Below are 18470 nucleotides of genomic sequence, written 5' to 3'. Positions count from 1 at the left end.
TTTAGTATTTTCAACTTTTTAAAATTTCCAATTTCAAAAATTTGAAAATCAAACGTTTTTCTATCTAAATAGAAGCAAAACAAAATGAACACAAATGGTAGTGTTGAAATTCTAGTAAGTGAACTTACCGGTTATATTAATGGCTGCACAGACATGTATACTAAGTTAACAGAGCTGAAAAGAAACATATCTTTGAATATTACAAAAGCTGTAATTTTAATAATAAAATATGGTAAAAAGTTTTATTACTTTCAGATCATAAATATAAAATAACTCTTCCAAATCATTATACTACAATCTTTTCAGAAGATGAAGATGAATTACTGGTAATTATTAGATTAACTTTTATTTTTCGAGGTAAAAAAACAAAATCGAGATTAATCAGCTCATGTTATTAAATTTGAATTAATTTTAGAATTACCATGACTTATCAGCAGGTTCTGTTGTAGGAGCTAGTGGCATGAGGCATTCTGTCACCACAGTTTCATGAGAGTTACAAGCCCATGTACACTGTTAGCAATGGTACTGCTGAATGGGCCTACTATAAGCACCTCACAGATACCGTAGGCACCACGCATGTGTCTAACTAGCAGTCATTCCTCGCCAGGTGAAGCTGCTATCGCCTGGACGGATTTACATCGATAGTGTATGGCGGCGGTCATAACGTTCTGGCTGGTCAGTGTGCACACAGTAACGCCATTCACGCCTGGGAGGTACCACAATCTTTGCTGTCAACAGAAACTTGGGTGGCTAATAATTATTAGTTTTGACCAATAAAAAACAGAATGCAGGTCTCAGTGAAACACTTTAAAATCGGGTGTTTCTAGTATATGAAGACAGTAGAACCTTTCCACAATGAAAGGACAAAGCAATTTCTTTCTTTTTTTTTTAACAAAAAGAGATGCGGGTCGATTCAAGTTCACGAGTTAAGTTCACGTCTTGTCCCAACAAATAACCATCATACAGTTTATGCGCAGGCGCACGGTATTGTGTCCGCCTAGGCGGGCCTCATGACGCTACCGTCAGTTCCAGTACAGCACTCGTGGCTGACGCATCGCTGTCGCGAAGTGGAGCCGAGGCAGTTCCAGATAAGTTTTGTAGTCTGACGATAATTTAAGGATTTGTAGTTTTAGTTTGACGATGTCCACTATGGAAAGACGGTAGTTACTGTTATTCTGAAAACCGTTGGCCTATCCCGTGCAACTGAGGCTGTTAATTATTAAAATTAATATTTACACAGTTGCTGAAAAGGCCGCGAAATGTTGAGGATATTTAGTTCAGTTTTACCGGTTGAGGAACGGAGCCCTAAAAACAAAACTGAAATATAAAATATGCTATCACACAGTGGTAACTGTAAACCAGACTTGAGAAAGTAAACTGACTTCGTCTCCAGTGTATCAGGACACAGCGGAATAACTTGCCACGTAGTGTTCCGGTGGAAGGCGCCTTGGCAGCAGGATAGACGTATCAGCTAGCAGTAGCAGGGAAGCAGCCAGCTCCTTCCACCTGCGGCACGGGTCGCAACATTATCTGGCATGCATCTCCTTTCAAATGACGAGAACAAGTCGAGCTCACGGTCTTTCACAGACACGAACAAAACACTGCATGCGGAGTGCTAGCTTTCTCAAATGTTTGCCACTTAAGGATGAATGTTACGTGTTTCATGAGACGGTAGGAGACGCACGTAGGAGTTGAAGGTTTATGAAATACGCACGCAAGTTTCAGAGGAAGGAGGGTACGCCAATCTGACCTCCCTGTCTCGCTCACAGTGCAGACTCAACTTTCCTTTCTGTTGGGGTTGATACACAGACAGGCTTCGTCATGGAGGAACTTAAAGACGCCTCCAGTAGTCGTACTTGGCGAAAGAGCTGGTAAGAGACTTGTGATGCTACCAGTTGACATGATCACAACAACATTAATAGCTGCAGTAATGCGACGTAAAAGGGAAACAGAATTCTATCACTGCGGGAAACTGGAGTGCAATCGTCGCTGGAGGTAGGGAATAGAAAATAACTGAACAGCTCAGCCTTGACAAACGAAACGTCATGGGAATCAGATCAATAGAGCCCTTTAGTTGGCACAAGTTAGCCGTCGCTATTATGCTTCACAAGAACACCTCGAGATCGAGTAAAACGTCGAAGATAGCAAGTGATCAATAAATATTTAACTTTGAATATACTTACCTGAAACAAAGTTTTCGGAATCGAGTTAAGGACTTCACCAGTTACCCAGGAGCTGACACTTATAGTAAACTTTACCTAATACTACTGAACTACCTTCTTTTTCTTCCTCTTCTACTTTTTTCTTTTCGAAAAGAAGGCGTAGCTTCCATCCTTCAGCAGCCCTCTTCATCTCCATTTATGAAGAACATACTATCTCACTGATTATGTTTTTTTTTATTTAAACGGGATGTTCTCGGTCGTCTTCTCGTTTTCTTCCCAACCATCTTGCTCTCGAAAATATTGTATAAAAGAATATGATGTCTAATTCAGCGTGCAGTGAGTTTTGCTTTATGTTGACCTATTACTAATTCTTTCTTTTCTTCAATTTCTTGTAGGGTTATCTCATTCGTATTTTGTGTAATTGTCCTTCACAAACATATTTCCGCAGTTTCGGGGCGAGCATTCTCTTACTTTGCTAACATTTAGGTGTCACATCTTTGTGTGGGAACACTCCATGTGATGGTCTTTACAGATATTATCTTAGCGTGGAACCAAATGTGCTTGTTAAGTGGAATTCTTATTTTAGAATGCACTCTTGGGCAGTGCCATTCTTCTCTTGTTTTCCTTGAGACATGTATTGTTTTACTGCATATTACTACAGAGGTAGTGAAACGCCAACTAAAAGTAAAGAAGTTTAAGAGGAAGCAGCTGTACTATTGGAACCTAAAAAAGCTGAACGAATCAAAAACTCAGCCTTACCACGTGACAAATATAGAAGGAAACTTCAAGGAGGCACTGGCGTGAAAGACCATACGGAATGGTCTTGAAAGAGCCGTGTTAAATGCAACATAAAATGTACTAGGACTGAAAAAAAACATAAAAAGAAGCAGCCATAGGTAATAGATGATACAACGGATTCGTAAAGAAACAAATAAAATGCAAAATGTCGAAAGTCTACATGAATGTAGGAAAACTAGGGTACAGTAGATTGTCAACAGAAGTGACTCGCTAGCGCAAAAATTAAACTAGTGTGTCGTAGATATTGCACACAGATAATAATCAATCACAGTATGAGGAACAGAACAAGAAGCACATCGAATAGAGATGACAAAATTAAACTGGTAACAGAAGCAGAAAATAGGTGTGAAAATGGAAACAGTACTTGAAGAGGCTTCATAACTGCACAGACAAATTTTGACCAATTGAAAATGAGGACATAGTTTAAGAAGATTACAGGCGAGATTCAACACTTGTTTCTGAATTTCAAGACGTTTTGTTGATCAATGAAGGAATGTATGCTCAGATACTGATGAAATGACAGTTCAGCTTTTGCGAACATGAGCCAAAGAGCGGACAAGAACTGTCGAAACTCATGGTGAAACGTTTCAAAATCTGAAAGTTAAATCAGGTTTTGAAAAGGACACAATTTCTGCGCATCCAAAGAACTGAACTGCGAGGGGATGTAAAAGTGCGGTACAGCCAGCACAGTATCATATTTATCAGAATGTTTCAGTACATGGTGTAAAAAAAAAGGAAGGGAAATCAAAAATAGATTAGGAGGAGACTAGTTTCGTTTTAGCAGTGCGTTTCAAGCAGAGAGTTGCCACTGAGTTTCTTTTTCTGGGAAACCACAGCATGACAGATATTCGTAGATGGTCCCAGAATGTGTACAGAGGCCTGGCACGCTGAGTCCTAGTGAGAAGTATCTGTCATGATCACAAAAAGGTCGCGCAAAGCTGTCCGATGTTTCGCGTGCCGGCCGCCCGCATACAACTGTGACTCCTGCAGTGCTGGAACGTGCGGACAGTCTAATTCGAGGTGATCGGCGGATCACCGCCAAACACTTCGCTGCACAAGCGGACGTCTCTGTGGGCAGTAGTGACACAGGCGTCCATCAGCTGGGGTATTCTAGCATGTGCCGGCCAGGGTGGCCGGGCGGTTCTAGGCGCTACAGTCTGGCACGGTCGCAGGTTCGAATCCTGCCTCGGGCATGGATGTGTGTGATGTCCTTAGGTTAGTTAGGTTTAAGTAGTTCTACGTTCTAGGGGCTGATGACCTCAGAAGTTGAGTCCCATAGTGCTCAGAGCCATTTGAACTCTAGCATGTGCGCCCGCTGGGTTCCTGGCTATCTAACAAAAGGACATAAAGGGCAACGAAGGACCGCCTGTGCTGAATTGCTTGCGCGTTACGTGACTGATCGTGGCAACATTTTACCAAATGTCGTCACAGGCGGTGAAACATGTGCCCACCCCTTCGAACCGTATACAAAACGGCAATCCACGGCGTGGCGTCACACTATCTCTCCTCCGAAGAAAAAGTTCAAAGCGCCACCCTCAGCTGGTAAAGTCATGGCGACGGTCTTCTAGTATTCGGAAGTGGTTATTCTTTCTGATGTCTTCACTCACAGTGCAACGATCAAGTCTGAAGCGTATTCTCTTACCCTCAGGAAATTAAAGAAAAGACTTCACCGTGTTCATCAGCACAAAAATGCAAACGAATTTCTCCTTCTGCATAACAACGTAAGGCCTCAGGCAAGTCTTCGCTGGCGAGGGGAGCTCACAAAATTTTATTGAGCGGTTCTTCCTCGTCCACTTTACAGCCCGGATCTCGCACCTTCCCATCTGCTTGGCCCAAGGGGTTGGATGATGGGGAGATTATTGATGCAGGTCCTCGCAGTAACGTGGCCTAAGGCCGTCGTATTGAACGGAGATTACACTGAAAAATAGGGCTTTGTAGCTCAAAGAGCGTGGAATAATATGGTGTACTGGAATCCAGAATAAAAGCAACATGCTTTCAGAAAAACTATATGCTGGATTACTTACTGAATGCACCTCTTAGAATAAAGAAATACCGAAATACAATACCAGCGCAAACAACAGTGTAAGAAATGGATGTTTTTTCCCTGTTGATTGACGTTATCTATCCAACTGTTTACCATTCTAATCGATAAGCTATATACAGATAATTCCGTTACCCCATACCTTGGCCTTCTTTCCCAGCCGAAACTCTCCCCGTATTTTCAAGACCGCCACGTCACAGTCGTACGCCAGCATGTTGTACCTCTCGTGTATCTTTTTCTCTATGACGTCGTATAGCCTGCCTGTTCTCAAGTTGGCGGTGCCGGCGCGAATCCGGTAACTGAAATATATACGGATGCAGTGGGCCGCAGTGAGCACCCAGGACTTGCTGATGATGGAACCACCACAGAAGTGTGTGTCTCCTATCTGGACGGACACCTGCCACGGCACGAGTTCGATCGACACGTTGGTGCCGCCGACGATGTGCGGGACCTGAGCTGATGTCGACGCCGCGCTGACGAGCGCCAGAACCGCCACTAGAGGCGCCAGCATCGCGTCGACTCCTGCGCGGCCCTCCAGGCTGCCGCCGTAGAATGTCAACTGAGCCCAAGCAGTCCCTCCGCTATCTCTCAAGCTAAGGAAGATGTGGCTTCATAGCTGATATTATTACTGCAGTAAAGAAGGGGAACTACACATAACTTCTGGTGCTTGGGTTCCACATTCAAAACGAATTTTTTGAGAACATAATCGTTCCAGCACTGACATTACACTCAGTGGCAAAAGCCAGTTGCGTAGTCTGCTTTTTTAAGGGGACTAGTACGCGAATAAGTCAAAAAATCGATTTTTTAATTTTTGTCCTAAAAAATTCTGTACTGAAGAAAGAGGAATTTAAATGTTTCTCAACACGTGATAAAGCCCCAATGTTACTTATACAGCTGTGCTAAAAACAGGATTCTGTTCTCACTTTCTTGTTTTTGTGACTTTTTAGTGACTTATACGGGAACAGATACCAAAATCTTTTCTGGCAGGACTAACTACCTTGAAAAATAGGTGTGCTGGTGTAATATTTTTGGCCTTAAAGCCATCAAATTCAGCAACAAGAAGGTCCTCTTAGAACAGTTGAGAAGACAGCAGTGGAAAGATGACTTAATGTGTTCTGAGGAAACGGTGACAGATGGTGTATTTTGTGCGTGTATCGTGAGGAAGATCACCTAAATTATGGTTCTCCTCCGCAATTAGTGGCTGCTGTGTTCGGAGGTAGCGCGCCAAAATGATAAATTTATGTTACTAACATTATAAAAACCAAACAATGAATTTACTTACATTTCACGTAAAAGCATCTCTCAGTAGCATGCTATCATTCCATTATTACAAAAGCGTCAATTACCAGCAGTATAATAAAAAAATGCTAGACGAGAAGCCAGGCAAAGCATTTCGATCTTCGGATCGCGAAGATCGCGCCTAAATAGGATGGCAGGCGAAGTGGTTTGGTTCTAAAATCAGAGCTCTACCGGCAGTCTCGGCGGAATGACATATGTGCCGTGGTCGGTATCAGTTATGGCTTAATTAACAATCCCTGGTTTGTAAATAAAAGAGCTGGTTCGGCAGTCTCGGAGGACAGACAAATAGTCTGCCGCGGTCGGTATCAATCATTAATTAATTAGCAATGTCTGGTTTAAAAATGTGATAGATTGATCGGTAGACTCCGAGGACAGATATGATGTCGGCCACGGTCGATAGTGGTTAAGAACTTAATCAGGAATCTTTGGTTTTTGGATATGTAATTGAAAACTGGTTTCATAGTAATTATGCAAACATGCAGTTCGTTATTCTGTTCATTTTCTGTGAAAGTGTGAAGCATGGAAATTACTTGGGGTACGTAAAATGGACTATAATCGTCCAGTTTCTCGTATTCTTCTAATAAAAAGCGAGTAGCACCCCGTTTAAACAAACCAATTAAAAATTTAATTATTTTTATAATACCAATTCCTCATTAATAGTTTACTACAGCTTCAAGATACAGGACCCGCGACCTGCGTGCTGTTTTCTGCTCAGGGGACAACGACTGCAGGTTGGTATAAATGGAAATGTCGTGTGGCTAGGGCCTCCCGTCGGGTAGACCGTTCGCCTGGTGCAGGTCTTTCGATTTGACGCCACTTCGGCGACCTGCGCGTCGATGGGGATGAAATGATGATGATTAGTGAATAATATTCACAACTTCTGCATTCCATCAGGGCGGTAGAAGCAACTAGGCAACTAGCGTGTACTGTAATCTTAGTGTAAATGAGATCAGTGATTATCTGTTGTGTTGGCTGAAGAGCCAACACCGTGTTACTAGAGGAGGCCGAAATGCACGCGTTTTAGCTTACGCAGGCTGGCGAGAGGAGGGAAGAACTATACTGTCGTGAGGTCTGGAACATGACAAGGAATTAGAATTCAGAAAGCGGAAGTACCTAGTTTGAGACTTAACTTTGATCCATTAATGATGAAAGTCGCTCTTGACGGTACATGATTCACAATATTGTCTGTTCAGAATTCATTCTAACTGCTGAATATGGCGCCTTGCTAGGTCGTAGCAAATGACGTAGCTGAAGGCGATGCTAAACTGTCGTCTCGGCAAATGAGAGCGTAAGTAGACAGTGAACCCTTGCTAGCAAAGTCGGCTGTACAACTGGGGCGAGTGCTAGGGAGTCTCTCTAGACTAGACATGCCGTGTGGCGGCGCTCGGTCTGCAATCACTGACAGTGGCGACACGCGGGTCCGGCGTATACTAATGGACCGCGGCCGATTTAAAGGCCACCACCTAGCAAGTGTGGTGTCTGGCGGTGACACCACAATATCATATTTGGAAACACAGAGGAGGCGTGAAGGGAGGACATTTTCGAGGAAAAGGACTTATGATTCTCACTTAAATCCTTCTCGCTATCTATCCGTCTCTCTCTTTCACTTGCCGCACTGGGTGTTCTGCTATATTTCCATGATGTGCAACGTCAAGGTTTAACGTTACGGAATTGATGGGAGTGCCTGATGGAATAAACATGCAAAACCTTTAACTGCTCTTGATTCCAGGAGACTATTCGAAGCAGAGAAATCAGTGTTGGAAGCCACCAAAGAAGCAAGAATACAAAGCCTGAAAAAGAAAATGGAAGGAGAACAACACCAGAAACAAGATGAATATCGACCTGGGATGCGTTAGTGTTATGCACTGCAGGCGGAGACACAAACGTAACCTTGAATTTCCAGGAAGTTCATTCTTTTTTGATTTTCTGGCGCACATTGGTTAAAAACTATTAAAGATCAATGGCTGAAATTTCGTCTCTCTTAAAACATATTTAACTAAAAAGTAGACAATTCTTACGACTTAAATTTGAAAATTAAAAACTGTTTTAAAGAAAAACTTTGAATTAATTACTGAAGTTTTTGATAATCATTATTAAAAAAAATTTGTATCATAATTTATGACAGCAATATCTATGTTAGAAGTCAGCTTTAAACATAATAGTGTACCTAACTTCCAGGAAAAATAAGCTTCTACTTTATTCTTACTTCCAGATATATGTACCTATGCTATACAAATTAATTTACATGCTTTATTTGACTTGGAACACAAAATACATTTCAGAAAAAAGTGTGAGACCAAAAGCTATGACTCATACATGAAATTGCTCCCAAAAGATCTGTTAAAGGATGGTAAGCATTACACGGGCTTACCACTCTTATTCCTCGGGCTACACTATTTAGAGAAGTGACAAATTTTTCAAGAATTCCCAACTTGTCTTCATGAACCAGACCTCTTGAGATGGTTAAGAATTTGCCTAACCTTCTACTGAACCAAGATGACTAGAAAAGAGAAAAAGTCAAGCCACGTGGATTTAGAGCAGTTGAACGATCGTAATTCACAGACTATTTCAAAAAATATTGCAAACGTCACTATTTTCAAATAAACGTTGGCCTACCTGCTTCATATTTAGCCATTCTGAAAGACTGAAACCAGTTTCCTTTATTTGATAATTGTGCAGTCTGGACTGTATTACAAAAGGAAGCCCTAAAGAACGCCAAGTCTTATGTAGAGGTTCTATTCTGCAGCTGCTGTATATCTCCCTTTGTAATAAAATAACTGCAGAGTTTTGCTCCACTACAGCAGAAGATTTCTTACTATGCGTATTTTCATTTAAAGAGCATTATCAGTGGGCGTGGGTATAACGAAGCAGGGTCATTCTTTTTCTTCATGTGATTTCTAAATTCAACAGTTGAGTGTATGATTGAATCTATCTATAACGACCCGTTTGTTTCAGATTTGTCAGCGCGACAGCATCATTAATGCAAGTGTTGAAAGATGTGTCGGTCAAAAGAAAGTCAGTAAGGATAGGCCGATGCGTGCACATGGTCCCGTTGGTTAACGAAGGAGACCAAATGGTTCTGTAGCTATTTCACACTGATTTCCTGCTCCTATAAGCGAAATATTGAAGAATTAAAACGAATCCGTGTTATGATGATGATTTGTTCGAGCACCCCTGAGTCAGTGACGTGGGTCAATAAAAGCATACCACAAGGGTGGAAAATACGTACTTTAAATTGACAACATTAATTATTACTGAAAAGGAAATAGTGTTTACAATAAGTGTTGAATTTTTATGCCGACGAACCTAAAATAGGCGAGAAATCCACAAATGTACACATATCACCAAAAGACATCTACTGCAATCAGTGCTTGCTTATGGACTCCCCCACATAGAATCGAATTAATTGTACCCCTCTGTTTGAGCACTAAAATACAACTTTAGCCCTTTAGTTGATAATGCAACCTGGTAAGTCTAATCCTCTCTCGTGTTCCTGGACTTCTGGACTTTCCAACTGATTTACTACCGTAAATAGAACGTATCCGTTTGAGCTTGAGGACATCGCCCAAATTACAGCTGCCTTCAGTCGTTGTTATAACGTTCAGCGGTGCGATTTATGGTAGCTGCAACACACCGTTGGAACTATACACTGAGACGACAAATGTGATGGGATAGGAATATGCACGTATACAGATGGTGACAGCACCGCGTACGCAAGGTATAAAAGAGTAGCGAATTAGTGGAGCTGACATTTGTGCTCAGACGATTCAGACGAAAATGTTTCCGACGTGATTATGACCGAACGACGGGACTTATCGGATTCTGAGCGCGGAAAAGTAGTTGGAGCTAGATGCATGGGACATTCCATTTCAGTATTCCGAGATCCACAGCTCAAGAGGGTCCCGAGAAAACCAAATTTCAGGCATCACCTCTCACCAAGGACAACGCAGTGGCCGACAGTCTTCACTTAACAACCGAGAGCAACGACGTTTGCGTAGAGCTGCACCACTACCACCAATAATATTAGAAATCAATGTGGGACGTCCGATGAACGTGTTTATGGTCTATGGCAGCAGAAGATGGACGGGAGTGCCTTTGCTAACAACACAATCGCCTGCAGCGCCTCTCCGGGGGCGGACCCTACGAAGCCGTAGACCCAAGTTGTCAACAAGGCACTGTACAGGCTGGTGGCTGCTGTGGGCTGTTTTTACATGGAACGCACTGTGCATCTGGTCCAACTGAGCCGAACACTGCCTGGGGACAGATAGTGTTCGGCTACTTGAAGACCATTTACAACCATTCGTGGACTTGATGTTCCCACACAAGATGAAATTTTTATGAATAACAATACGTCACGTCACTGGGCCACGGTTGTTCGCAACTGGCTTGAAGAACATTCTGGACAATTTGAGCAAATGGTTTGGCCACCCAGATCGCCCGACATGAATCCCACGGAACATTTATGGGACGTAATCGAGAGGTCAGTTCATGCACAGAAGCCTTCACTGGCAACGCTTTCGAAGTTATGGACGGCTATAGACGCAGCATGGTCCAATATTTCTGGAGGAGACTTCCAGCGACTTGTTGAGTCGATGCCACTTCGAGTTGCCTCACTTGCACTGCGCCGGGCAAAAGGAGGTCGGACTCACTATTAGGAGGTACCCCCCGACTTCTGTCACCTCGGGGTGGTGGCAGTCCAGCTCCCAGAAACACAGCCCGCGCCCAACTGGCGCGATGGTTGCCCCTGGCCAGCGCACGCCTCCTACGAGTTGCTTTACCCATGCTTAGGGTTGATAGAAAAAAAGCCTATTCAATACAAACTGCCACAAATACAACTTGCGCGTTTTATCAGTGAAACGCGATGAATTTAATAGGTTCAGTAGATTCAAAGACTCTATTACATAACATCAGTTATGTTGCTATGTCGGCAACCTACATTTGGCTGAAATTAACAAAAATTAAAATTATTCCAGATCTAAGTGAGCTACCAAAACACCAACACAGCCTAAAGAGACGCTTGGCGCCTCTCTGAAATGTTTTTAAAGACATCCCAATCCCTGTCCCAAACTTAAGGAATGTGACGCCTAGAAACAAATTATAAACATGTATTAAATAATAAAATTATGCTGCCTGAAGGCTAGCTTTAATTTGTGTGTGTATTAACTTAACAGAGTTTTTGTGTTCCATATTAAATTTGTTTGCATGTATATTTCAGTGCTATCAACTATAATTCAGTGCAGTTTTATTCCCACAAACTGGTCTACCATTTTAGCGAAATAAATAAATGGAACTTTTGCGAAATATATAGACTCAGATATCATGTGTAATTGTCTCATATTAAAACAATTTTCATACTGATTCTAAAAATGTGTAATATTTCTGGAATCATGGAGGATTTAATGTTATGATTTATCTTCGACTAATATTAATCCAGCTGATGTTGTTATGTGTAAAACATGATCTTTTGTCACTGGCACAAGAGGTAGCGTGCCGTATTCACTGTAACAGCTGCTAATGCTACGACCAGCCTGCTACATCTGGTTACTCGAGACATCTACTGACACAATGGAGATGGACTCAGTAGGTGCTTGGTACCACTGACAGGGGTGGTGCTGGGCTGTCGAGAAACGTTGATATGCTGTGCCAGCGTATTTGCTACACTCGCCACATATTAACCCGAGCAGCATCGAAGACTGTCGAAGACTGAATGAATGTCAATAAGCAATAAAGATTTCCTTGTATCCATAAGCTGCCTTCTGCTGTGTCCATATCCCCCACTGGTAGAGAGTCAGTGCCCACACCACCCCGTACTAGACATGTCGATGTATTTGGTGTGAAAATAACTACTGAAGATGATGATGGACAACCAATGGATGACAACAGTCAGTACCATGGTTTTGCATGAGGGGTATCCTACGCAGCAATATTAGAAGTGTCGACTTAGACTTTACTTGGACCCGTATGGTTTCTTTCCAATCTAGCGGTGGGCGCCAGAATTTGTGTAATGTACCATAAGAAATTAAGAGATGCGCAGTGATTTCACAACTTGAGAGAAGGGATAGTAAAAAGGTATAAGAGGTAAAATTCATGAATGTACTACAATTATCAGCTTAACGACATATTTCAGAAGCACAGAGAACAGATAGACAGTTTTGTAGACTACTTTCAGAAAATTGATATTAACGCTTATGAAATGACCAAAGACGGTGATGCCAAGAAGACAATACTACAGGAAGCCGAGAAGGGAGTACCTGAAGCATTTCTGCGCGGTCTAGCATCGGAAATTTCATGTAGGGTGCAAACAGAATCCCCAAAGGTTTTAAATGAAGCAGTAAATGCTGCAGGAGCATTACACGAAGCTGATGTGGTCACTAAACCATGGGAAAAATTGGTATTTAGTACAAATGACAACTGTTTTATCGTCGAGGTCAATAATGTCACGCATGAAAATGGTGTGGACACTCCAGACAAAACCTTATACACAAAAGTTGACAGAAACAGGGAAATTGGTCACATGGTTTGCCTCGTTGCCCTCCATTAAATAAGGCACGGGGTAGTGTGGCCACTGTACAACGCCACTAGTAACTGTTACCATGGGGCGCTCTTTCGTGGGATTATTGGTAGACTTCTTTCCGCGCAGCTACTTGAGAGGAAAATTAAGCAGATTTTTATTTGATACAGGGTCGTAAGTAACTTTGGCAAGAAAGGGTACTTGGTGAAGTAAAACTGAATCTACCACACTGGAGGTTAAGTGATATAGGTGAGGGTAAATTTCCACTCACTTGGTTTTGCAGTGCTGGAGTTTCAAGTAGTGGGGAAGTAACTTCCAAATCATTGCAGGAGTTCTTCCTGTTGTTAGCAGTAGAAGTATACTTGATTTAGATTTTCTGGTTGCACATCACACAAAAGCTGACTTAGAAACGCGTGTATTACAACTGGATGGAACACCTCTAGGTCATGGGTGGTCAAGTAAACTGTGCACAAGATTCCTTAAAGTCAGTTGACTGGATATCGTACCTAAAGGTATAGGAAAATTACTCTGGGTAGGTGTAGAAACTGATCTACTGATTAAGTTTTTAAGTATGGTTGAGCCTTTGTTTGATAATGAAGAGATGGATAAAGCACAGTGTTTTGCACGATGTTGTTTTTCCAATGTACAGTAAATTGATGGAAAGTAAATTGTGCCTGCCAGGATAGATAGCTTTACTTTTACAGAACCAAAGTTATCCCATGGTAGGAAAAAGTCGAGTAAGTTGAAGAAATTAAGTTATATTATGATATTTTTGACGTTTATTTTGAAGTCAAATAGTTTATTTGTGGAAAAAATTATTACTTCGTGTGTCCCCTTTAGATTAAAGCTCTTAAACGCTTCCTAAGACTAATTTTTTTTTTAGATAGACCTGTTTTGGTTAATGATAGTACCATTCGTCAACTTACCCTACAAGGAGGGTAAAATGAGTCTGGGGTATGGGTAAGATCGCAGAGTGAACATTTTATTTAAAGAAGAAAGACATTTTATTCGTGCTTATCTATTCATTACGAAAATCACAATATAACATTTCTCCTTTGTTTTTCATTAATTTAATCCCTGTACGCTGCGCATGAGCCCATTCTTGACAGCGCGAACGCTGATACCACATTTCTGTCTTTCACGATGGATGCAGTCTTTTCCATCGACGTAATCGGAACCACTGTCGGCGTACTCAATTTCGATGGATGAGTTTGAAGGTGAGTCTCAGTGGTCTCTTCAGGGATCGTTTCTTGGTTTCATTCCAAAAGTTTCGTCGAACGCATGTTTATGTTTAGGACCTTCGTTCATTTTTTTGCCTTTGCATTTGTATTCTCTTTTATTTTTTTATCTGTCTTCATTTTACTTTCTTGTACTTTCCTCTGATTGTTGTCTTTTCTCTGCCTCTTTCCTTCCAGAGCTATTTTCATGGGTGGACTGTTTATGTGTATAGATGACAACTTATATCTTCGTTTTCTTGCACCTCCGTTAGGTACAGCTTCAGATAACAGAGGTGAAGCAGAGGTTTATGTAAAGTTAGAGGTAGGTGAGGACACTGATAACGCACCAAGCTCTACATGGGGCAATGGAGATAAAATATAATTAGTATAGGGTTAGGTAAAGGCCTTGGTAGAGGTTTAAAGATGCAGCTTTGCTAAAGGCAATGCTGAAAAAAGCAATGACTGGTATTGTTATTACCTGGCCTGGATGATTAGCAAGACAGTCACTACAGGTAGTCTTCAGAGGTGCTTAAAGTGACACATCCAACAGCTGCAATCAGTGGCTTGTGTGAGGTGAGAAACCTAGAACAGTTATGAAATTATCTCTGCAGGGAGTAATGGCTTCGGAAGTGAGATGTTAAATATGATTATCCATAAGCAAAAGAAGTGGATTTCGGATGATCTTACTTGGTTAATGAAATACGCCAGTTATTTTACAAAGCTCTCAGCATTCATCCTGTCAGATTCCTGGTCAACTCCTAGAGATACAAGTGGTGCAACATCAAGATATCCTGGTTGCATTCTAGCCTAGAGGTAAATAAAAAAATGGAGCTATGAACTGACCTGTGGCCCTAACACAGCAAGCAACGCTGACATTTGCTCCCTTCCCAGCAGAGGAAACCTTCACTACCCTTCTTTTCCCAACAGGACTCAGTACTGGTGGTACCTTTGTGGGAGCAGTTGAACATCCTGTCTCATTAACACTAAAAACCTGGCGGGACTCAAAGTTGTATTTTATTCTTATTTTCCTGTATACATGAAAGAATCCCTCAACATTCACTTTATTAAATGCGGCCATTCTAGCTGCCACCATAGGTTCTGGTTTACAAAAAGAAAACTTGAACTGTGTTATGAAAGTGTGAGTAAAATGTTTCCCAGTCATCTTTTTAGCTTTGCTGAATCTGCGGTCTATATTTTTAATTTCAGCATAATCGAGGATAATTCGAGTGAAGTCAGACCATGTCAATCGAAAAGCTCTTCTGTCCAAATCGATGAGATATTGCTCTGATCCTTGTAACTGGTGATCATCAAACGTATTTTTAAATCTGTCCTCATTTTGTGTCAAATCCTGAAATAAAATATGCTATGTGAATTATTAGTTCCACAATGAGATTTTCGAAAGTTCAAGTGCCAGCTTTTATTTTAACTTTACTTTTAATGAACAATAAATAGATAAATTATTAATTTTAAATGAGATTTTCAGCTATATTTAAATATGAATATAACAGGGTTTACTTCACTGATATGTCTTTTACAAAGTGATGTAAAGTAGCTTCAGAGAGGCTGAACTTCCTTGTGGGGCCATTAACATGAATTCCACTTCTTAGATGCCACAATGCCTCTTTGCTCCATTTCTGTCGATCTGTCTTCCTTACATACAGGGTGGTCCATTTATGTTGACCGGGCAAAATATCTCACGAAATAAGCATCAAACGAAAAAACTACAAAGAACTAAACTCGTCTAGCTTGAAGGGGGAAACCAGATGGCGCTATGGTTGGCGCGCTAGGTGGTGCTGCCATAGGTCAAACGGATATCAACTACGTTTTTTAAAAGAGGAACCCCCATTTTTATTATATATTCGTGTAGTACGTAAAGAAATATGAATGTCTTAGTTGGACCACTTTTTTCGCTTTGTGACAGATGGCGCTGTAATAGCCACAAACGTATAAGTACGTAGTATCTCGTAACATTCCGCCAGTGCGGACGGTATTTGCTTCGTGATACATTACCCGTGTTAAAATGGACCGTTTACCAATTGGGGGAAAGGTCAATATAGTGTTGATGTATGGCTATTGTGATGAAAATGCCCAACGGGCGTGTGCTATGTATGCTGCTCGGTATCCTGGACGACATCATCCAAGTGTCCGGACCGTTTGCCGGATAGTTACGTTATTTAAGGAAACAGGAAGCGTTCAGAGAAATGTGAAACGTCAACCACGACCTGCAACAAATGATGATGCCCAAGTACGTGCTTCAGCTGCTGTCGCGGCTAATCCGCTCATCAGTAGCAGACAAATTGCGCGAGAATCGGGAATCTCAAAAACGTCGGTGTTGAGAATGCTACATCAACATCGATTGCACCCGTACCATATTCCTATGCACCAGTAATTGCATAGCGACGAGTTTGAACGTCGTGTACAGTTCTGCCACTGGGCACAAGAGAAATTACGGGACGATGACAGATTTTTTGCACGCGTTCTATTTAGCGACGAAGCGTCATTCACCAACAGCGGTAACGTAAACCGGCATAATATGCACTACTGGGCAACGGAAAATCCACGATGGCTGCGACAAGTGAACATCAGCGACCTTGGCGGGTTAATGTATGGTGTTGCATTATGGGAGGAAGGATAATTGGCCCCCATTTTATCGATGACAATCTAAATGGTGCAATGTATGCTGATTTCCTACGTAATGTTCTACCGATGTTACTATAAAATGTTTCACTGCATGACAGAATGGCGATGTATTTCCAACATGATGGATTTCCGGCACATAGCTCGCGTGCGGTTGAAGCGGTATTGAATAGCATATTTCATGACAGGTGGATTAGTCGTCGAAGCACCATACCATGGCCCGCACGTTCACCGGATCTGACGTCCCCGGATTTCTTTCTGAGGGGAAAGTTGAAGGATATTTGCTATCGTGATCCACCGACAACGCCTGACAATCAGCGTCAGCGCATTGTGAATGCATGTGCGAACATTACGGAAGGCGAACTACTCGCTTTTGAGAGGAGTGTCGTTACACGTATTGCCAAATGCATTAAGGTTGACGGACATCATTTTGAGCATTTATTGCATTAATGTGGTATTTAGAGGCAATCACACTGTAACAGCATGCGTTCTCAGAAATGATAAGTTCACAAAGGTACATGTGTCACATTGGATCAACCGAAATAAAATGTTCAAACGTACCTACGTTCTGTATTTGAATTTAAAAAACCTACCTGTTACCAACTGTTAGTCTAAAATTGTGAGCCATATATTCGTGACTATTACAGCGCCATCTATCACAAAGCGAAAAAAGTGGTCCAACTGAAACATTCATATTTCTTTACGTACTACACGAATATGCAATAAAAATTGGTGGTTCCTATTTAAAAAACGCAGTTGATATCCGTTTGACATATGGCAGCGCCATCTAGCGGGCCAACCATAGCGCCATCTGGTTTCCTCCTTCAAGCTCGACAAGTTTCGTTCTTTGGTTTTTTTTTCGTTTTTTTCGTGAGATATTTGGCCCGGTCACGATCAATGGACCACCCTGTATACTTTCCCCATATTTATTACGCAGCCTGTAATCAAAATGACATGAATATACAATAACAAAGGGATCAGAAGCATGGCAGCAGAGAGAAGTGGGTGACAAGACTCATTCGCCATCTTAGCCGCTGCACAATTCACCATCTTAACTGCAGTCGAGATTGTAGATACAGATTTAAACGTGCGTTAAGTCTTACAGAATAATTTCATTAAATTGTTGTTTAAGCATCAGTAAATCTATAAGGCTTAAGAGGAATCAATTAAAATTCATTAATATAAAAGTATTACTTACTTGAAGCTTACTTAAACTTGGGAACAATTGTTACGAAAACATTGTCCACTTCCAAGCCACTGTCCTCCACAAAACAAAACGACCAAGTGGTCCTACTTCAATAGGCATACCCGCAGAACATGTAGAACTGTAGAGGTATCAGAGAAATTCAAAATTCCTTGCCTTTGATTCCCATCTTGACCTTCGTCTACTTTGACAACCAGCTTAGAAGTAAAGAACAAGGATGAACTGAATAGAGATTTCATGTCAGTCCATGTGATGCTAAGACGGTATATCATGTTTGGTCTACTGAAGAGAAAAGTATCACATTTAGAGGGACAGGATAATGAGGACATGGAAACACTGCTGAGAGAATACACTGAGTTATTTAATCCTCCTGGACCACTGCCTGACGTACCATTTACTCAGCATCATATTATCACTGCAACGACTCACCTGTGTTTAAGAAACCTTAAGAATTCCACAGCATTTACAAACTGTAATGGCACGTGCTGCAGTCAACACTGACGCCTGCCGGCCGCGGTGGTCTCGCGGTTAAGGCGCTCAGTCCGGAACCGCGCGACTGCTACGGTCGCAGGTTCGAATCCTGCCTCGGGCATGGATGTGT

The 18470-nt window shown here is 41.7% G+C and overlaps 1 protein-coding gene across 1 annotated transcript in view; it reads right to left on the bottom strand.

Annotated features, from left to right (window-relative positions):
* The window catches only part of LOC124606541 (trypsin alpha-3-like), a 36288-nt gene extending 30776 nt beyond the window's left edge, over positions 1–5512 (bottom strand). The window contains exon 1 of the mRNA XM_047138526.1: positions 5144–5512. Within this exon, the coding sequence (XP_046994482.1) occupies positions 5144–5512 (369 nt within the window). The remainder of the gene's footprint in view (positions 1–5143) is intronic.
* Between the last annotated feature and the right edge of the window lie 12958 nt (positions 5513–18470).

Source organism: Schistocerca americana, chromosome 3 (assembly GCF_021461395.2).
Source record: "Schistocerca americana isolate TAMUIC-IGC-003095 chromosome 3, iqSchAmer2.1, whole genome shotgun sequence".
NCBI lineage: Eukaryota > Metazoa > Arthropoda > Insecta > Orthoptera > Acrididae > Schistocerca > Schistocerca americana.
Note: the sequence above shows the minus strand (reverse complement) of the source record. Positions and strands in the feature narration are given on the sequence as shown.